This window comes from Somniosus microcephalus, unplaced genomic scaffold, assembly GCF_052327205.1.
Source record: "Somniosus microcephalus isolate GS21.2 unplaced genomic scaffold, FLI_Smic_1.0 unresolved_chr1, whole genome shotgun sequence".
NCBI classification, from domain to species: Eukaryota; Metazoa; Chordata; class Chondrichthyes; order Squaliformes; family Somniosidae; genus Somniosus; species Somniosus microcephalus.
In genome coordinates this window covers 79,636,695-79,659,084 of record NW_028225179.1, presented here as the reverse complement: position 1 = coordinate 79,659,084, position 22,390 = coordinate 79,636,695, and the positions used below count along the sequence as shown (strand labels likewise).

Below are 22,390 nucleotides of genomic sequence, written 5' to 3'. Positions count from 1 at the left end.
GTGGGGGGGGGGAGAGTGTGTGGGGGGGAGGGTGAGTGTGTGGGGGGGGGGGTGAGAGTGTGTGGGGGGGGAGGGTGAGAGTGTGTGTGGGGGGGGGAGGGTGAGTGTGTGTGGGGGGGGAGAGTGTGGGGGGGAGGGTGAGTGTGTGTGGGGGGGAGGGTGAGTGTGTGTGGGGGGGAGGGTGAGTGTGTGTGGGGGGGGAGGGTGAGTGTGTGTGGGGGGGGAGGGTGAGTGTGTGTGGGGGGGGAGGGTGAGTGTGTGTGGGGGGGGAGGGGGAGAGTGTGTGTGGGGGGGGAGGGGGAGAGTGTGTGGGGGGGGGCGGGTGAGTGTGTGGGGGGGGAGGGTGAGTGGGGGAGGGTGAGTGGGGGGAGGGTGAGTTTGTGTGGGGAGGCTGAGTGTGGGGGGGGGAGGCTGAGTGTGGGGGGGGGAGGCTGAGTGTGGGGGGGGGAGGCTGAGTGTGGGGGGGGGAGGCTGAGTGTGGGGGGGGTGGGTGAGTGTGTGGAGGGTGAGAGTGTGCGGGGGGGAGGGTGAGAGTGTGTGTAGGGGGGGACAGACGGAGCGTGTTGGGGGTGTGGGTAGAGACGGAGTGGGGTTGTGAGGGATTGGGGGTGGGGAGAGACTTGAGTGTCCTTGAGTGAGGGTTGACTGAGTTGGCGAGTGAGGTTTCCCTCGAGGTTCCTGTGCTAACATCTCTCTCTCTCTCTTTCAGTTGTCCCCCTCGTGTCCTTTACCCGTCCCGGTGATGCTAACCGGCTCTCCTGTGTTGCCACCGGGTTTTACCCTCAAGCCATCGAGGTGACTCTGCGGAGGGACGGGAAATCCCTCGATGAGACCCAGTCCAGTGGGATCCTGCCCAATCACGACGGCACCTACCAGATCAACAGATGGGTGGAGATTGACCCCGAGGACCAGGCAAAGTTCTCCTGTGAGGTGGAGCACAGCGGGCTGGAGGAGAAGGTGGTCGTGTTTTATGGTAAGATTGTGTTTCATTGAAAGGATCCAGCCTCACTACAGACCACAGGGGGAGGGTCAGTGCTGAGCTGTGAGGATCCAGCCTCACTACAGACCACAGGGGGAGGGTCAGTGCTGAGCTGTGACGATCCAATCTCACTACAGGACCACAGGGGGAGGGTCAGTGCTGAGCTGTGAGGATCCAGCCTCACTACAGACCACAGGGGGAGGGTCAGTGCTGAGCTGTGACGATCCAGCCTCACTATAGGACCACAGGGGGAGGGTCAGTGCTGAGCTGTGACGATCCAGCCTCACTACAGACCACAGGGGGAGGGTCAGTGCTGAGCTGTGACGATCCAGCCTCACTGCAGACCACAGGAGGAGGGTCAGTGCTGAGCTGTGAGGATCCAGCCTCACTACAGACCACAGGGGGAGGGTCAGTGCTGAGCTGTGACGATCCAGCCTCACTACAGGACCACAGGGGGAGGGTCAGTGCTGAGCTGTGACGATCCAGCCTCACTACAGGACCACAGGGGGAGGGTCAGTGCTGAGCTGTGAGGATCCAGCCTCACTACAGACCACAGGGGGAGGGTCAGTGCTGAGCTGTGACGATCCAGCCTCACTACAGGACCACAGGGGGAGGGTCAGTGCTGAGCTGTGAGGATCCAGCCTCACTACAGACCACAGGAGGAGGGTCAGTGCTAAGCTGTGAGGATCCAGCCTCACTACAGGACCACAGGAGGAGGGTCAGTGCTAAGCTGTGAGGATCCAGCCTCACTACAGGACCACAGGGGGAGGGTCAGTGCTGAGCTGTGAGGATCCAGCCTCACTACAGGACCACAGGAGGAGGGTCAGTGCTGAGCTGTGAGGATCCAGCCTCACTACAGGACCACAGGGGGAGGGTCAGTGCTGAGCTGTGACGATCCAGCCTCACTACAGGACCACAGGGGGAGGGTCAGTGCTGAGCTGTGAGGATCCAGCCTCACTATAGGACCACAGGGGGAGGGTCAGTGCTGAGCTGTGACGATCCAGCCTCACTACAGGACCACAGGGGGAGGGTCAGTGCTGAGCTGTGAGGATCCAGCCTCACTGCAGACCACAGGAGGAGGGTCAGTGCTGAGCTGTGACGATCCAGCCTCACTACAGGACCACAGGGGGAGGGTCAGTGCTGAGCTGTGACGATCCAATCTCACTACAGACCACAGGAGGAGGGTCAGTGCTGAGCTGTGACGATCCAGCCTCACTACAGACCACAGGGGGAGGGTCAGTGCTGAGCTGTGACGATCCAGCCTCACTACAGGACCACAGGGGGAGGGTCAGTGCTGAGCTGTGACGATCCAGCCTCACTACAGACCACAGGGGGAGGGTCAGTGCTGAGCTGTGACGATCCAGCCTCACTACAGACCACAGGGGGAGGGTCAGTGCTGAGCTGTGAGGATCCAGCCTCACTACAGGACCACAGGGGGAGGGTCAGTGCTGAGCTGTGACGATCCAGCCTCACTACAGGACCACAGGGGGAGGGTCAGTGCTGAGCTGTGACGATCCAGCCTCACTACAGGACCACAGGGGGAGGGTCAGTGCTGAGCTGTGACGATCCAGCCTCACTACAGGACCACAGGAGGAGGGTCAGTGCTGAGCTGTGACGATCCAGCCTCACTACAGACCACAGGAGGAGGGTCAGTGCTGAGCTGTGACGATCCAGCCTCACTGCAGACCACAGGGGGAGGGTCAGTGCTGAGCTGTGAGGATCCAGCCTCACTACAGGACCACAGGGGGTGGGTCAGTGCTGAGCTGTGACGATCCAGCCTCACTACAGACCACAGGAGGAGGGTCAGTGCTGAGCTGTGAGGATCCAGCCTCACTACAGACCACAGGGGGAGGGTCAGTGCTGAGCTGTGAGGATCCAGCCTCACTACAGACCACAGGGGGAGGGTCAGTGCTGAGCTGTGACGATCCAGCCTCACTGCAGACCACAGGAGGAGGGTCAGTGCTGAGCTGTGAGGATCCAGCCTCACTACAGACCACAGGGGGAGGGTCAGTGCTGAGCTGTGACGATCCAGCCTCACTACAGACCACAGGGGGAGGGTCAGTGCTGAGCTGTGAGGATCCAGCCTCACTACAGACCACAGGAGGAGGGTCAGTGCTGAGCTGTGAGGATCCAGCCTCACTACAGACCACAGGGGGAGGGTCAGTGCTGAGCTGTGAGGATCCAGCCTCACTACAGACCACAGGGGGAGGGTCAGTGCTGAGCTGTGACGATCCAGCCTCACTACAGGACCACAGGAGGAGGGTCAGTGCTGAGCTGTGACGATCCAGCCTCACTACAGACCACAGGGGGAGGGTCAGTGCTGAGCTGTGACGATCCAGCCTCACTGCAGGACCACAGGGGGAGGGTCAGTGCTGAGCTGTGAGGATCCAGCCTCACTACAGGAGCACAGGGGGAGGGTCAGTGCTGAGCTGTGAGGATCCAGCCTCACTACAGGACCACAGGGGGAGGGTCAGTGCTGAGCTGTGAGGATCCAGCCTCACTACAGGACCACAGGGGGAGGGTCAGTGCTGAGCTGTGACGATCCAGCCTCACTACAGGACCACAGGGGGAGGGTCAGTGCTGAGCTGTGAGGATCCAGCCTCACTACAGACCACAGGGGGAGGGTCAGTGCTGAGCTGTGAGGATCCAGCCTCACTACAGACCACAGGAGGAGGGTCAGTGCTGAGCTGTGACGATCCAGCCTCACTACAGACCACAGGGGGAGGGTCAGTGCTGAGCTGTGAGGATCCAGCCTCACTACAGGACCACAGGGGGAGGGTCAGTGCTGAGCTGTGAGGATCCAGCCTCACTACAGACCACAGGGGGAGGGTCAGTGCTGAGCTGTGACGATCCAGCCTCACTACAGGACCACAGGAGGAGGGTCAGTGCTGAGCTGTGAGGATCCAGCCTCACTACAGGACCACAGGGGGAGGGTCAGTGCTGAGCTGTGAGGATCCAGCCTCACTACAGACCACAGGGGGAGGGTCAGTGCTGAGCTGTGACGATCCAGCCTCACTACAGACCACAGGGGGAGGGTCAGTGCTGAGCTGTGAGGATCCAGCCTCACTACAGGACCACAGGAGGAGGGTCAGTGCTGAGCTGTGACGATCCAGCCTCACTACAGACCACAGGGGGAGGGTCAGTGCTGAGCTGTGAGGATCCAATCTCACTACAGGACCACAGGGGGAGGGTCAGTGCTGAGCTGTGAGGATCCAGCCTCACTACAGACCACAGGGGGAGGGTCAGTGCTAAGCTGTGAGGATCCAGCCTCACTACAGACCACAGGGGGAGGGTCAGTGCTGAGCTGTGAGGATCCAGCCTCACTGCAGACCACAGGGGGAGGGTCAGTGCTGAGCTGTGAGGATCCAGCCTCACTACAGGACCACAGGGGGTGGGTCAGTGCTGAGCTGTGACGATCCAGCCTCACTACAGACCACAGGGGGAGGGTCAGTGCTGAGCTGTGACGATCCAGCCTCACTACAGACCACAGGGGGAGGGTCAGTGCTGAGCTGTGAGGATCCAGCCTCACTACAGACCACAGGAGGAGGGTCAGTGCTGAGCTGTGACGATCCAGCCTCACTACAGACCACAGGGGAGGGTCAGTGCTGAGCTGTGACGATCCAGCCTCACTACAGGACCACAGGGGGTGGGTCAGTGCTGAGCTGTGAGGATCCAGCCTCACTACAGACCACAGGGGGAGGGTCAGTGCTGAGCTGTGACGATCCAGCCTCACTACAGGACCACAGGAGGAGGGTCAGTGCTGAGCTGTGAGGATCCAGCCTCACAACAGACCACAGGGGGAGGGTCAGTGCTGAGCTGTGACGATCCAGCCTCACTACAGACCACAGGGGGAGGGTCAGTGCTGAGCTGTGAGGATCCAGCCTCACTACAGGACCACAGGGGGAGGGTCAGTGCTGAGCTGTGAGGATCCAATCTCACTACAGGACCACAGGAGGAGGGTCAGTGCTGAGCTGTGACGATCCAGCCTCACTACAGACCACAGGGGGAGGGTCAGTGCTGAGCTGTGACGATCCAATCTCACTACAGGACCACAGGGGGAGGGTCAGTGCTGAGCTGTGAGGATCCAGCCTCACTACAGGACCACAGGGGGAGGGTCAGTGCTGAGCTGTGAGGATCCAGCCTCACTACAGACCACAGGGGGAGGGTCAGTGCTGAGCTGTGAGGATCCAGCCTCACTACAGGACCACAGGGGGAGGGTCAGTGCTGAGCTGTGAGGATCCAATCTCACTACAGACCACAGGGGGAGGGTCAGTGCTGAGCTGTGAGGATCCAGCCTCACTACAGACCACAGGGGGAGGGTCAGTGCTGAGCTGTGACGATCCAGCCTCACTACAGGACCACAGGGGGAGGGTCAGTGCTGAGCTGTGACGATCCAATCTCACTACAGACCACAGGAGGAGGGTCAGTGCTGAGCTGTGACGATCCAGCCTCACTACAGACCACAGGGGGAGGGTCAGTGCTGAGCTGTGACGATCCAGCCTCACTACAGACCACAGGGGGAGGGTCAGTGCTGAGCTGTGACGATCCAGCCTCACTACAGGACCACAGGGGGAGGGTCAGTGCTGAGCTGTGACGATCCAGCCTCACTACAGACCACAGGGGGAGGGTCAGTGCTGAGCTGTGAGGATCCAGCCTCACTACAGGACCACAGGGGGAGGGTCAGTGCTGAGCTGTGACGATCCAGCCTCACTACAGGACCACAGGGGGAGGGTCAGTGCTGAGCTGTGAGGATCCAGCCTCACTACAGGACCACAGGAGGAGGGTCAGTGCTGAGCTGTGACGATCCAGCCTCACTACAGACCACAGGGGGAGGGTCAGTGCTGAGCTGTGACGATCCAGCCTCACTACAGGACCACAGGGGGAGGGTCAGTGCTGAGCTGTGAGGATCCAGCCTCACTATAGGACCACAGGGGGAGGGTCAGTGCTGAGCTGTGACGATCCAGCCTCACTACAGACCACAGGGGGAGGGTCAGTGCTGAGCTGTGACGATCCAGCCTCACTACAGACCACAGGGGGAGGGTCAGTGCTGAGCTGTGACGATCCAGCCTCACTACAGACCACAGGAGGAGGGTCAGTGCTGAGCTGTGACGATCCAGCCTCACTGCAGACCACAGGGGGAGGGTCAGTGCTGAGCTGTGAGGATCCAGCCTCACTACAGACCACAGGGGGAGGGTCAGTGCTGAGCTGTGACGATCCAGCCTCACTACAGACCACAGGAGGAGGGTCAGTGCTGAGCTGTGACGATCCAGCCTCACTACAGGACCACAGGGGGAGGGTCAGTGCTGAGCTGTGAGGATCCAATCTCACTACAGGACCACAGGGGGAGGGTCAGTGCTGAGCTGTGAGGATCCAATCTCACTACAGGACCACAGGGGGAGGGTCAGTGCTGAGCTGTGACGATCCAATCTCACTACAGACCACAGGGGGAGGGTCAGTGCTGAGCTGTGAGGATCCAGCCTCACTACAGACCACAGGGGGAGGGTCAGTGCTGAGCTGTGACGATCCAATCTCACTACAGACCACAGGGGGAGGGTCAGTGCTGAGCTGTGAGGATCCAGCCTCACTACAGACCACAGGAGGAGGGTCAGTGCTGAGCTGTGAGGATCCAGCCTCACTACAGACCACAGGAGGAGGGTCAGTGCTGAGCTGTGACGATCCAGCCTCACTACAGACCACAGGGGGAGGGTCAGTGCTGAGCTGTGACGATCCAGCCTCACTACAGGACCACAGGGGGAGGGTCAGTGCTGAGCTGTGAGGATCCAGCCTCACTATAGGACCACAGGGGGAGGGTCAGTGCTGAGCTGTGACGATCCAGCCTCACTACAGGACCACAGGAGGAGGGTCAGTGCTGAGCTGTGACGATCCAGCCTCACTACAGACCACAGGGGGAGGGTCAGTGCTGAGCTGTGAGGATCCAATCTCACTACAGACCACAGGGGGAGGGTCAGTGCTGAGCTGTGACGATCCAGCCTCACTACAGACCACAGGGGGAGGGTCAGTGCTGAGCTGTGAGGATCCAGCCTCACTACAGGACCACAGGGGGAGGGTCAGTGCTGAGCTGTGAGGATCCAGCCTCACTACAGGACCACAGGGGGAGGGTCAGTGCTGAGCTGTGAGGATCCAGCCTCACTGCAGGACCACAGGGGGAGGGTCAGTGCTGAGCTGTGACGATCCAGCCTCACTGCAGGACCACAGGAGGAGGGTCAGTGCTGAGCTGTGAGGATCCAGCCTCACGACAGGACCACAGGGGGAGGGTCAGTGCTGAGCTGTGACGATCCAGCCTCACTACAGACCACAGGGGGAGGGTCAGTGCTGAGCTGTGACGATCCAGCCTCACTACAGACCACAGGGGGAGGGTCAGTGCTGAGCTGTGAGGATCCAGCCTCACTACAGACCACAGGGGGAGGGTCAGTGCTGAGCTGTGACGATCCAGCCTCACTACAGGACCACAGGAGGAGGGTCAGTGCTGAGCTGTGACGATCCAGCCTCACTACAGACCACAGGGGGAGGGTCAGTGCTGAGCTGTGAGGATCCAGCCTCACTACAGGACCACAGGAGGAGGGTCAGTGCTGAGCTGTGACGATCCAGCCTCACTACAGACCACAGGGGGAGGGTCAGTGCTGAGCTGTGACGATCCAGCCTCACCACAGGACCACAGGGGGAGGGTCAGTGCTGAGCTGTGAGGATCCAGCCTCACTACAGACCACAGGGGGAGGGTCAGTGCTGAGCTGTGAGGATCCAGCCTCACTACAGGACCACAGGGGGAGGGTCAGTGCTGAGCTGTGAGGATCCAGCCTCACTACAGGACCACAGGGGGAGGGTCAGTGCTGAGCTGTGAGGATCCAGCCTCACTACAGACCACAGGGGAGGGTCAGTGCTGAGCTGTGAGGATCCAGCCTCACTACAGACCACAGGGGGAGGGTCAGTGCTGAGCTGTGAGGATCCAGCCTCACTACAGACCACAGGGGAGGGTCAGTGCTGAGCTGTGAGGATCCAGCCTCACTACAGACCACAGGGGGAGGGTCAGTGCTGAGCTGTGACGATCCAGCCTCACTACAGGACCACAGGAGGAGGGTCAGTGCTGAGCTGTGAGGATCCAGCCTCACTACAGACCACAGGGGGAGGGTCAGTGCTGAGCTGTGACGATCCAGCCTCACTACAGACCACAGGGGGAGGGTCAGTGCTGAGCTGTGACGATCCAGCCTCACTACAGACCACAGGGGGAGGGTCAGTGCTGAGCTGTGACGATCCAGCCTCACTACAGACCACAGGGGGAGGGTCAGTGCTGAGCTGTGACGATCCAGCCTCACTACAGACCACAGGAGGAGGGTCAGTGCTGAGCTGTGAGGATCCAGCCTCACTACAGGACCACAGGGGGAGGGTCAGTGCTGAGCTGTGAGGATCCAGCCTCACTACAGGACCACAGGGGGAGGGTCAGTGCTGAGCTGTGAGGATCCAGCCTCACTACAGACCACAGGGGGAGGGTCAGTGCTGAGCTGTGAGGATCCAGCCTCACTACAGGACCACAGGGGGAGGGTCAGTGCTGAGCTGTGAGGATCCAGCCTCACTACAGGACCACAGGGGGAGGGTCAGTGCTGAGCTGTGAGGATCCAATCTCACTACAGGACCACAGGGGGAGGGTCAGTGCTGAGCTGTGAGGATCCAGCCTCACTGCAGACCACAGGGGGAGGGTCAGTGCTGAGCTGTGACGATCCAGCCTCACTACAGGACCACAGGAGGAGGGTCAGTGCTGAGCTGTGAGGATCCAGCCTCACTACAGACCACAGGGGGAGGGTCAGTGCTGAGCTGTGACGATCCAGCCTCACTACAGGACCACAGGGGGAGGGTCAGTGCTGAGCTGTGAGGATCCAGCCTCACTACAGGACCACAGGAGGAGGGTCAGTGCTGAGCTGTGACGATCCAGCCTCACTACAGACCACAGGGGGAGGGTCAGTGCTGAGCTGTGACGATCCAATCTCACTACAGGACCACAGGAGGAGGGTCAGTGCTGAGCTGTGAGGATCCAGCCTCACTACAGACCACAGGGGGAGGGTCAGTGCTGAGCTGTGACGATCCAGCCTCACTACAGACCACAGGGGGAGGGTCAGTGCTGAGCTGTGAGGATCCAGCCTCACTACAGGACCACAGGGGGAGGGTCAGTGCTGAGCTGTGACGATCCAATCTCACTACAGACCACAGGAGGAGGGTCAGTGCTGAGCTGTGAGGATCCAGCCTCACTACAGACCACAGGAGGAGGGTCAGTGCTGAGCTGTGAGGATCCAATCTCACTACAGACCACAGGAGGAGGGTCAGTGCTGAGCTGTGACGATCCAATCTCACTACAGACCACAGGAGGAGGGTCAGTGCTGAGCTGTGAGGATCCAGCCTCACTACAGACCACAGGGGGAGGGTCAGTGCTGAGCTGTGACGATCCAGCCTCACTACAGGACCACAGGGGGAGGGTCAGTGCTGAGCTGTGAGGATCCAGCCTCACTACAGGACCACAGGGGGAGGGTCAGTGCTGAGCTGTGAGGATCCAGCCTCACTACAAGACCACAGGGGGAGGGTCAGTGCTGAGCTGTGAGGATCCAGCCTCACTACAAGACCACAGGGGGAGGGTCAGTGCTGAGCTGTGAGGATCCAATCTCACTACAGGACCACAAGGGGAGGGTCAGTGCTGAGCTGTCAGTCCGGGACAGGGCAGGGTCTGGGCGGATCAGTGCTGAGCTGTCAGTCCGGGACAGGGCAGGGTCTGGGGGAGGGTCAGTGCTGAGCTGTCAGTCCAGGACAGGGCTGGGTCCGGGGGTGGGGGGTCAGTGCTGAGCTGTCAGTCTGGGACAGGGCAGGGTCCGGGGGGGGGTGGGGGGTCAGTGCTGAGCTGTCAGTCCGGGACAAGGCAGGGTGCGGGGGAGGGTCAGTGCTGAGCTGTCAGTCCGGGACAGGGCTGGGTCTGGGGGTGGGGGGGTCAGTGCTGAGCTGTCAGTCCGGTACAAGGCAGGGTGCGGGGGAGGGTCAGTGCTGAGCTGTCAGTCCAGGACAGGGCTGGGTCTGGGGGTGGGGGGTCAGTGCTGAGCTGTCAGTCCGGGACAGGGCAGGGTCCGGGGGGGGGTCAGTGCTGAGCTGTCGGTCCAGGACTGGGCAGGGTCCGGGAGGGTCAGTGCTGGGCTGTCAGTCTGGGACAAGGCTGGGTCCGGGGGGGTCAGTGCTGAGCTGTCAGGACAGGGCAGTGTCCGGGGGGGGTCGGTGCTGGGCTGTCAGTCCGGGACTGGGCTGGGTCCGGGGGTGGGTCAGTGCTGAGCTGTCAGTCCGGGACAGGGCTGGGTCCGGGAGGGTCAGTGCTGGGCTGTCAGTCCGGGACAAGGCTGGGTCTGGGGGGGGTCAGTGCTGAGCTGTCAGTCCAGGACAGGGCAGTGTCCGGGGGGGGTCAGTGCTGGGCTGTCAGTCCGGGACAGGGCTGGGTCCGGGGGAGGGTCAGTGCTGAGCTGTCAGTCCGGGACAGGGCTGGGTTCGGGAGGGTCAGTGCTGAGCTGTCAGTCTGGGGCTGAGCTGTCAGTCTGGGACAGGGCTGGGTCCGGGAGGGTCAGTGCTGGGCTGTCAGTCCGGGACAAGGCTGGGTCCGGGGGAGGGTCAGTGCTGAGCTGTCAGTCCGGGACAGGGCAGGGTCCGGGAGGGTCAGTGCTGGGCTGTCAGACCGGGACAGGGCTGGGTGTGGGAATCTTATAGATTTCAATGGATCCAGGTCCTGTTTCAGAGGATGATCCTCACACCATTTATATAGAGGGCAGTAATGGAGCGGGGACTGAAAACTGGGGCGGGAAAGGCACTGAAATGCTGATGGTATTAGTTCGGATGAGAAGGTGGAGGTGTGTTTGATGTAGAAACAGTACTGGAAACCAGGGCTTGGTGTATCCTGGGATATTACAGTACGACAGGCCCCGGTGTGTCCTGGGATATTACAGTACGACATGGCCCGGTGCATCCTGGGATATTACAGTACGACAGGGCTTGCTGTATCCTGGGATATTACAGTACGACAGGCCCCGGTGTATCCTGGGATATTACAGTACGACATGGCCCGGTGTATCCTGGGATATTACAGTACGAGGGCCCGGTGTATCCTGGGATATTACAGTACGAGGGCCCGGTGTATCCTGGGATATTACAGCACGACAGGGCCCGGTGTATCCTGGGATATTACTGTACGACAGGGCCCGGTGTATCCTGGGATATTACAGTACGACAGGGACGGGTATATCCTGGGATATTACTGTACGACAGGGCCCGGTGTATCCTGGGATATTACAGTACGACAGGGACCGGTGTATCCTGGGATATTACAGTACGACAGGGCCCGGTGTATCCTGGGATATTACAGTACGACAGGGCCCGGTGTATCCTGGGATATTACAGTACGACAGGGACGGGTGTATCCTGGGATATTACTGTACGACAGGGCCCGGTGTATCCTGGGATATTACAGTACGACAGGGACCGGTGTATCCTGGGATATTACAGTACGACAGGGCCCGGTGTATCCTGGGATATTACAGTACGACAGGGCCAGGTGTATCCTGGGATATTACTGTACGACAGGGCCCGGTGTATCCTGGGATATTACAGTACGACAGGGCCCGGTGTATCCTGGGATATTACAGTACGACAGGGCCCGGTGTATCCTGGGATATTACTGTACGACAGGGCCCGGTGTATCCTGGGATATTACAGTACGACAGTGTGGTGTATGTACCTTTAAGAGGAACTTTTTTTTGAAGCCCCTGTGTACTGTAGTACCTGTAGTGACCACTCGGGTATATAAGCCTGTATAGCGTCTTGTATAGTTAGTTCACCTCCAGACTTTGTTCAGTAAACACTTGTTAAATCAACTCCTGCTTTCCGTGTCTCCATTAACACACGGATACAACAGTGGCGACGAGTTAGAAACGAACTTACCTGCAATTCGGCAGCACCTCCAGGAGATCGATTCCTCAGACGAAGGTCGAAGAAAAAAAAAACTGTGGTTTCACCAGCTAAACGGGCTGATGGCAAGTAGTGCACTGATCCTTCCTGGGCGGCGGGCTGGGGCTCGATCGGGTAGCTCTGCAGCGGGGCCGGGCAGCGGCTCGGAAGGCAGGAGCAAACAGACAGAGGGTGGAGCACTCAGGAGACGGCCGGCGCTGCAAAGCAGGTCGGCGTTCGGACCAAGCAGAGGGAGGGGAAAGTCCCAGAGAGTCCGACGGGAACGATTCTCCAAGTGACGGAGAAACTGTTTAAAAATATATGTGTGAATAAAAACCGCGGAGAACAGCGTTGGCAGCGGCGGGAAAGCGCGGAAGGCGCCATCTTGACTCAGCAGGGAAGAAGGGAAAGCGCGGGAGGCGCCATTTTTGATTTTCAGGATGCCTAAGACTGGCAATATTATTGCTTTCGATAGTGAGAGGATTGGACCACATGTGGAAAGAGTGGCGGTATATTGCAAGGCGAATGAAGTAGCGGATGATAAAAAGGCATCGGTACTTCTAAATCTGATGGGTGCAAGGACATACGGGCTGTTACGAAACTTGATCACTCCAGCCAAACCGATGGACAAGAATTTTAAGGAGATTGTTGATACCCTACAGGAGCACTTAAACCCAACACCGCTGCTGATAGCGGAACGATTCAAATTCTTCAGGAGGAATCGGCACAAGAATGAAAGTAACGCTGATTACCTCACCGAATTACGAAAGCTGTCAAAGGACTGCCAATTCGGGGCAGGACTGGCAGATTCTCTACGAGACAAATTCGTCTGCGGTTTCCTAAGTGAAGGAACACAGAAAAGACTACTTTCTGAGAAAGATTTGACACTGGACAAGGCTTTCAGTGTGGCTGTATCATACGAAGCAGCAGCAAGAGGAGCTGCAGAGATACAGCAAAAGCCACAGGACTTCGGCACCCATGAAATGACACGGGGTTTCGAGAGATGTTATCGCTGCGGCAGATCCACCCATGACCAGAGGGACTGCTGGTTCAAGGACAAAGCATGCAGGCAGTGCGGAAAGATGGGACACATTGCACGTGTATGCCGATCTGGAAAAAAATCCGCTGACAGTAAAAAGGTCAATAAGGAAAAGTACAGAAAGGTACAAATGATGATGGACAGTAGCTCCAAAGACCAGAAGAGCGATAGCGACTCCGGAAACAAGAGACTAAGCTGTCTCAAATTACATAATGTAATTGCCAAAGAAGATTACCAGACCATTTGGGTTACCCTCACAATAGCGGGGTCCCCAGTTAAAATGGAGCTAGATACAGGATCAGCTCTGACCGTCATAAGTCGACGGGATTACGAGCGGCTATTTCCGCATATACCTTTGAAAGACACATCCATTATCTTGAAGACCGATACGGGGCAGAAAGTATACCCCAGAGGGAAAATAAGGGTGCCTGTTGTATACAACGGCAAGGAAATACAGAAGTTGTATTTATACGTTCTGCAAGATGGTGGTCCACCGTTGTTGGGACGTGAATGGATCAGAAAGATACGTTTAGACTGGCACTCCATTCAGGCACTGACTGTGACCAGTAAGAAAAAAAATGATGATGACGTCATACCTGGACGATTAAAAGAAATCTTGGCTAACGCCAAAGAAGTGTTTCAACAGGAACTAGGAACCCTGAAAGGCGCCACCGCCTCAATAAAAGTGGAAGATGCGGCAATTCCCAAGTTTTTTAAGGCAAGGCCGGTGCCATACGCAATTCGTCCAGCAGTCGAGGCAGAGCTGGAGAATTTGGAAAAAGCAGGCGTGTTATCCAAGGTAGATTGGAGCGAGTGGGCAACACCCATCGTCCCGGTCATGAAGAAAACGTTGAATAATGATAAATCTGAAGAACAGAGAAAAATTTGCATCTGTGGGGACTTCGTGACTGTAAACCCGGTTCTTCATACGGTACAGTATCCTCTTCCGAGGATAGAAGATATTTTCGCCTCACTATCCGGAGGGAAACGTTTCACCAAAATTGACTTGGCACAGGCATATCTACAGATGGAGGTTGAAGAGGCCTCTAAAAAGTATCTCACGATAAACACACACAAAGGCCTGTACCAGTACAATCGGCTGGTTTTCGGAGTAGCATCAGCTCCAGCTACCTGGCAACGAGCTATGGAGCAAGTCCTGCAAGGGATTCCGGGGACTCAATGCTACCTAGACGACATCCTTGTAACAGGAGAAAATGACAACGAGCACCTTGCCAATTTGGAGCAGGTGCTCACGAGGCTGAGAACGGGGCCTATGAGCAAATCACCCCAAGTGTGAATTTTTCCAGAAACAAATATCATATTGTGGCCATGTTATTAACGAAGAAGGGTTGCATAAATCACCTGAAAAAATTGAAGCGGTCGTAAAAGCCCCAGCGCCTGAAAATGTCTCACAATTAAGGTCGTTCCTGGGATTCATAAATTACTATCATAAACTTTTACCGAACTTGTCAACGGTTCTGCACCTCTTAATGCACTGCTACAAACGGGAGTAATTTGGAAATGGAGCGAAGACTGTAAACGTGCCTTCCATAAATGCAAAGGCTTGATCACGTCCAAGGAAGTGTTGGCTCATTACAACCCATCACTGCCAATCAGACTGGCATGCGATGCATCCCCTTACGGCGTGGGAGCGGTATTATCGCATAAATTCCCTGATGGCTCGGAGCAGCCGATAGCTTTTGCGTCACGCTCATTGAACTCAGCTGAGCATAACTATGCCCAGATCGACAGGGAGGCACTCAGCCTGGTGTGGGGGGTGAAGAAATTCAACCATTACCTACACGGACAAAAATTTACCTTGTTGACTGACCATCAACCCCTCGTCTCCATATTCAACCCTAAAAAGGGCGTTCCCATTATGACAGCGCAAAGGCTACAGAGGTGGTCCCTTTTCCTAGGGGCACACCAATATGACATAGAATACAAAGGAACAAAACAGCATGGGAATGCTGACGGTTTATCGCGCCTACCATTGAAAAGGAAACGAGAAATGACCCGACTCTCTCACGAGTCTACGATTTAACGGTGAAGGGATGGCCAGCACATGGCGAACCACTGTTGCCAGCATTCTCGCAAAGAAAACAGCTGTCAGTGTGCCGAGGAACCTTGATGTGTGGATCCAGAGTGGTGATTCCACCCAAACTCCAGGATAAAGTGCTAAAGGAGCTTGACGAGGGGCATCTGGGTGGAGTGAAAATGAAGAACTTAGCCAGAGTGTTTGTGTGGTGGCCAGGTAGCGATGGAGACATCGAAGAAATGACCAAGAGCTGTCTAGGATGCCAGAAGGTCCAAAACGCCCCACCACAAGCCCCTCTACATCCATGGGAGTGGCCCTCATCTCCCTGGCAAAGGGTACATAGCGACTTTGCTGGTCCATTTATGGACTCCATGTTCTTAATCGCGGTTGATGCACACTCCAAGTGGCCGGAGGTAATAAAGATGTCCTCCACCACCACGGAAAAAACCATCACAGTATTAAGGACCATATTTGCCAGGAATGGGCTGCCTGAACAGATCTGTTCTGATAATGGACCGCAATTTGTATCCGAAGAATTCAGGAAGTTCTTAAAAAAAACAATGGGGTTAAGCACTACACGTCCGCCCCATACCATCCCGCCACCAATGGATTAGCTGAAAGGTTTGTTCAGACCTTCAAGAAGGCCATAAAGGCCATGGGTAATGAAGACATAAATCTACAACATAAGGTAGATAACTTCTTGTTTGCATACAGGAATGCAACACTTGGTTACAAACCAAACCCCCGCCATGATGTTTTTCAATAGAAGACTAAGATGCTGGCTGGATTTGATCAAGCCAAACGTCAGAAGGGACGTAGAGAACTGGCAATTTCAAGGCATGAATGAAAGGCCAACTAGAACCTTCCAGATAGGTCAACAAGTTTTGGCCCGGGACTACCATACCGAGAAATGGTAGCCTGGAACTATTTGCACACGACTAGGACCGCTGATGTATACCGTGGACATTGGAGAAAGCATAATAAGGCGCCATGCTGACCAGATCATAGTCATCCGAAAAGGGACAACCTACACCACAACTCTATACGCCTAATGATGAAGCAGAGATACCCATAGTATCTACCTCCGATCCGGTGATACTGGAACCAGATGAACCCGACACTGGCAGTCAAGCCGAATCGACCTTGCCAAAAGAACCTACTACACCACCGAAACCTACTACACCACCGAGGCGTTATCCGGACTGAGTCAGGAAGCCTCCAGAGAGACTGACTTATAATTGATTAACTTCAGCAAATGTGTAGATTATTGTTCTTGTAAAAATGTTATGTACTATTTATCTAAAAGGGGAGGAATTGTGGTGTATGTACCTTTTTAAGAGGAACTATTTTTTTGAAGCCGCTGTGTACTGTAGTACCGGTAGTGACCACTCGGGTATATAAGCCTGTATAGCGTCTTGTATAGTTAGTTCACCTCCAGACTTTGTTCAGTAAACACTTGTTAAATCAACTCCTGCTTTCCGTGTCTCCATTAACACACGGATACAACAGACAGGGCCCGGTGTATCCTGGGATATTACAGTACGAGGGCCCGGTGTACCCTGGGATATTACAGCACGACAGGGCCTGGTGTATCCTGGGATATTACAGTACGAGGGCCCGGTGTACCCTGGGATATTACAGTACGACAGGGCCCGGTATATCCTGGGAAATTACAGCACGACAGGGCCCGGTGTATCCTGGGATATTACAGCACGACAGGGCCCGGTGTATCCTGGGATATTACAGTACGACGGGGCCCGGTGTATCCTGGGATATTACAGTACGACAAGGCCCGGTGTATCCTGGGATATTACAGTAAGATAGGGCCCGGTGTATCCTGGGATATTACAGTACGAGGGCCCGGTGTACCCTGGGATAATGCAGTACGACCGGGCCCATTGTATCCTGGGAAATTACAGCACGACAGGGCCCGGTGTATCCTGGGATATTACAGTACGAGGGCCCGGTGTATCCTGGGAAATTACACTGCGACAGGGCCTGGGATATTACAGTACGACAGGGCCCGGTATATCCTGGGATTTTACTGTTTCTCTTGCTCTCTGATCCCTGACGTGTGACTCTCTCTCTCTCTCTCTCTCTCTCTCTCTCTTTCTCTCTAACAGTGCGGGAGGCTGGCTCAGTGGTCCCTATTATTATCGGTGTTGTGCTTGTGATTCTGCTGCTCGTTGCTCTCGTCGTGGCTGTCGTCATCTACAAGAAGAAAGGTAGGAATTGGGAGAAAATGGGCAGGTCCTCACGGGGTGGGGGGGCTTCTAGGCGCAGGAAGTGGGGGGCGAGAATGGGAGCCTGGGGGGTGTGCGGGGGTGGGTATTGGGGGGTGGGGAGGGAGTGAGTGGGGGGGTTCCAGAGTGTGTGGTGGGGGGAGCGCTAGTTGGAGAGGCACCTTTCCCTTGGAGTTTCTCCTCTCCTCTCCGGCGTCACTAACCGAGGGTTCCTTGTTTTACAGCGGTGAAGAAGAGCGGCTACAATCCTGCAAAGAGTAAGTTTACCTCGAGCCACAACTGGATCTTCACTTAACTGTGTGGGTGTGTCGCCCTCTGTCTGATAGTGAAGGAGTCTCTCTGATGGCGGGGCTCTCTCTCTCTCTCTCCCCTTTTTCACACACACACACACACACACACACACACACACACACACACACACACACACACACCTCTCACTCACGGCGGGGCTATCTCTCAAGAACGGCGGGGCTATCTCTCGAGAACATAAGTAGTAAGAGCAGGAATAGGCCATACGGCCCCTCGAGCCTGCTCCGCCATTTAATAAGATCGTGGCTGATCATCGACCTTAACTCCACTTTCCTGCCCGATCTCCATATCCCTGGATTCCCCCAGAGTCCATTAATCTATCGCAGCCTTGAATATACTCAAAGACTCAGCATTCACAGCCCTCTGGGGCAGAGAATTCTAAAGATTCACAACCCTCTGAGTGAAGAAGTTCTTCCTCATCTCAGTCTTAAATGGCCAACCCCTTATCCTGAGACTATGCCCCCTAGTTCAAGACACTCCAGCCAGGGGAAACAACCTCTCAGCATCTACCCTGTCAATCCCCCTCAGAATCTTGTATGTTTCAATGAGATCACCTCTCATTTTTCTAAACTCCAGAGAGTATAGGCCCATTCTACACAATCTCTCATCATAGGACAGCCCTCTCACCCCAGGAATCAATCTAGTGAACCTTCGTTGCACCGCCTCCAAGGCAAGTGTATCCTTCCTTAGATAAGGAGACAAAACTGTGCACAGTACTCCAGGTGTGGTCTCACCAAGGCCCCGTACAATTGTAGCAAGACTTCCTTACTCTTATACTCCAACACCCTTGCAATAAAGGCCAACATGCCATTTGCCTTCCTTATTGCTTGCTGTACCTGCATGCTAGCTTTATGTGTTTCTTGCACGAGGACACCCAAATCTCTGAACACCAACATTTGAAAGTTTCTCACCATTTAAAAAATATTCTGTTCTTCCTACCGAAGTGAATAACCTCATTCCCCACATTATACTCCAGCTGCCACCTTACTGCCCACTCACTTAGTCTATCGATATCCCTTTGCAGACTCTGTGTTCTTCTCACAGCTTACTGTCCCACCTTGCTTTGTATCAGCAAACTTGGATACACAACACTCGGTCCCTTCATCTAGGTCATTAATATAGATTGTAAATAGCTGAGGCCCCAACACTGATCCTGCGGTACCCCACTAGTTACAGCCTGCCAACCTGAAAAAGATCCGTTTATCCCTACTCTCTGTTTTCTGTCTGTTAACTAATCCTCTATCCATGCTACTATGTTACCCCCAACTCCTAATCTTGTATAATAATCTTTTATGTGGCACTTTATTAAATGCCTTTTGGAAATCCAAACATACTACATCCACTGGTTCCCCTTTATCTACCCTGCTAGTTACATCCTCAAAAAACTCTAGTAAATTTGTCACACGATTTCCCTCGATTTCCCTTTCATAAAACCATGTTGACTCTGCCTAATCATGTGATGATTTTCTAAGTGCCCTGATACCACTTCCTTAACAATGGATTCCAGCATTTTCCTGACGACTGATGTCAGGCTAACTGGCCTGTAGCTCCCTGTTTTTTCTCTCCCTCCTTTCTTGAGTAGCGGTGTTACATTTGTGACCTTCCAATCCCCTGGGACCGTTCCAAAATTCCCTAGATTTTGGAAGATCAAAACCGATGCACCCACTTTCTTCAGCCACCTCTTTTAGAACCCTAGGATGTAGGTCGTCAGGTCCAGCGGATTTGTCGGGTTTTAGTCCCATTAGTTTCTCTAGTAATCTTTCTCTACTTATACTAATTACGTTAAGTTCCTCACCCTCATTAGACCCTTGGTTCCCCACCATTTTCGGTATGCTTGTGTCTTCTACTGTGAAGACAGATACAAAATATTTGTTTAACGTTTCTGCCATTTCCTTATTCTCCATCATAATTTCTCCTGTCTCTGCCTCTCACTGGCGGGGCTGTCTCTCTCTCGCATGGTGAACAGTTTTTTAACGCTTGTCCTTCCATTAACAGCTTCTGATAAAGGGGAATCCTCATCCAACTCCTCCGCCACTGCCTGAGGTATGAATATTATTGATCAAAGTGTGAGCAGATCCTTACCTGGCCTTCGAGCTGGGATATAACAGCTGGTGTTCACTTTACACACTCGCGGGTTGAATCAGAGCCCAGTATCTGTCCCTCCATGTATAGGTGTTAAAGACCAGGTCATACAATTCAACACTGAGCGTTGAGACTGGCCTTCTGGAGATGCTGGTCCTGCACAGTCTGAGGCTGGAGATATCCTGGGGGGGGGGGTAAACACTTGTGGTAACATCTCGCCCTGACATGGCCTCCCGTCAGCTGCTCAGTTTCATTTACGGGAGTCAAGTTTCCCTGAAATTGGTCAATGGGGTTTTGTGTTGTCTCTCCCCCAGGATTCATTATTATGGGGGGGGTGGGTCTGATGGGTTTTGCTGCTGGTAATTTGGTAGGTCTGATGGGTTTTGCTGCTGGTATTTGGGCGGGTCATGGGTTTTGCTGCTGGTATTTGGGTGGGTCTGATGGGTTTTGCTGCTGGTAATTTGGTAGGTCTGATGGGTTTTGCTGCTGGTATTTGGGTGGGTCATGGGTTTTGCTGCTGGTATTTGGGTGGGTCTGATGGGTTTTGTTGCTGGTATTTGGGTGGGTCTGATGGGTTTTGCTGCTGGTATTTGGGTAGGTCTAATGGGTTTTGCTGCTGGTATTTGGGTGGGTCTGATGGGTTTTGCTGCTGGTATTTGGGTGGGTCTGATGGGTTTTGTTGCTGGTATTTGGGTGGGTCTGATGGGTTTTGCTGCTGGTATTTGGGTGGGTCTGATGGGTTTGCCTTGCTCTGTAACCATCTATTTATTTCTCTTCTCCAGTGGCCCCCTGTGTCCCGCTGATACTCCAGGGACTTCAGTCAGCGGGAGGAGATGATGAGAGAATCAGGGAGGGTGTCTTTTCATCGAGATGATGGCGAGTGACTGATGACAGCTCTACATCTGAGACTGTTTCATTGTAACTGTGGGGTTGTAGATTATTACATGTGTGATTTCTGTATTGGGAGCCTGGTGATTGGAGCTTTGATCTGTATTGTTTACTCTGCACATTCTCTGGGATGTCGAAACTGGTTTCACTGCGGGGCTTGTTTCCACTGTTGCTTTTTAAAAGTTAAATCTCTTTAATTATCCCTGAGATGGGGGAGCGGATTCCATGGGAGAATGACCCTGATCTTCATCTCATCCCCTCTTAGTTTCTGGTTGTCAGATGTGCTAACTGGGACTAGAACTCCACTTGCACTCAGTCCAACTGGCCCTTGACCAACTGTGGCGCACACACAGCCTGCCCCTTGGCCGGCAGGGGGGGGTTTCCCGAGACCATCCTGGAGTGGCGGGAGGTGGGGGGCGAACTGCTCCATGAGACCTTCAGTCCTGGGGGGGGGGGGATGTGAGGCATTGATCCCAGTGTTGAAATGGGGGAGGTTTTGATTGCCGGGAGATCAGGGAGCCTATGATCAGAGATTATTTTGTGGGGTGGGGGGGAGGTTGTGCTTTGCAAATGGGCTCTTTTCCTGCAATTATGTCTTTGCTGAAATCCAGTAATAAATGAAGTTTGTACTCTACTTCCTGTCTCTGTCTCATGCATCTAATGGTGGGAACATTATTTTAAGGATGAAATTACCAGGTTTCTAGCTGAAGTGGTAATAAATAAGTAGCCAACACAGATTTCAGAAGGGAAGATCATACCTGCTAAAGCTCATAGAATTCTTTGAAGAAGTAACAGACATGTTGATGGGAAAATGCAGTGGATGTAGTGCACATGGACTTTCGGAAAGTTTGCCACATGGGGGATCATTAAGAGAAGATTAAATGAGTACTTTGCATCATCACAGGTGAGGATGCTGACAATGTCACAGTAAAGGAGGGCACAAGAGAAATTGGATGGGAATAAAAAAAAATAAAGGGGAGGTACTTAAAAGGTTGGCAGCACTCAAAGTAGAAAAGTCACCTGGGATGTATCCAAGGTTACTGAGGAAAGTAAGGGTGGAAATTGCAGAGGTTCTGGCCACAATCTTTTAATCCTCTTAGATATAGGGATGGTGCCAGAGGACTGGAGAATTGCAAATGTTACACACCCGTTCAAAGAAGGGGAGAGGGATAAACCTGGCAACTTACAGGACAGTCCGCCTGATGTCGGTGGTAGGGAAACTGCTAGAGACTATAATCCAGGACAAAATATACTGTCACTTGGAAAAATATGGGCTAATAAATGACAAGCAACACGGATTTGTTAAAGGCAAATCGTGTTTGACTAACTTTGAAGTAACGGAGAGGGCTGATGAGGGTAGTGCGGTTGATGTGTATATGGACTTTCAAAAGGCATTTGATAAAGTGCCACATAATAAATGTGTTAGCAAAATTGAAGCCCATGGAATTAAAGGGGCAGTGGCAGCATGGATACAAAATGGGACAAAAAGCAGAGAGTAGCAGTGAACGATTGTTTTTCAGACTGGAGTGACGTATAGAGTGGTGTCCCCCAGGGGTCGGTATTGGGACCACTGCTCTTTAATAAATATTAATGAATTGGACTTGGGTGTACAATAATTTCAAAGTTTGCAGATGACACGAAGCTTGGAAATGGTGGTAGGGTGAATGAGGAGAGCCAATATGAACTAAATGGTACAATTTTAAATGGGGTGCAGGAACAGAGAGACCTGGGGGTTCACGTATACAAATCTTTGAAGATGACAGGACAAGTTCATCAGTCTTTTTTTAAAAAGTTACAGGATCATTGACTTTATAAATGGAGGCAGAGTACAAAAG

The 22,390-nt window shown here is 54.3% G+C and overlaps 1 protein-coding gene across 1 annotated transcript; it reads left to right on the top strand.

Moving 5' to 3' along the window:
- Positions 1-687: 687 nt before the first annotated feature.
- Positions 688-21,189, top strand: LOC147095516 (beta-2-microglobulin-like; the record flags this gene model as incomplete). The annotated part of the gene is made up of 5 exons (XM_085974643.1): positions 688-973; positions 17,157-17,258; positions 17,501-17,533; positions 19,581-19,628; positions 20,450-21,189. Coding segments are annotated over 4 exons (468 nt in total), but the record flags the coding sequence as incomplete, so codon positions are not given.
- Between the last annotated feature and the right edge of the window lie 1,201 nt (positions 21,190-22,390).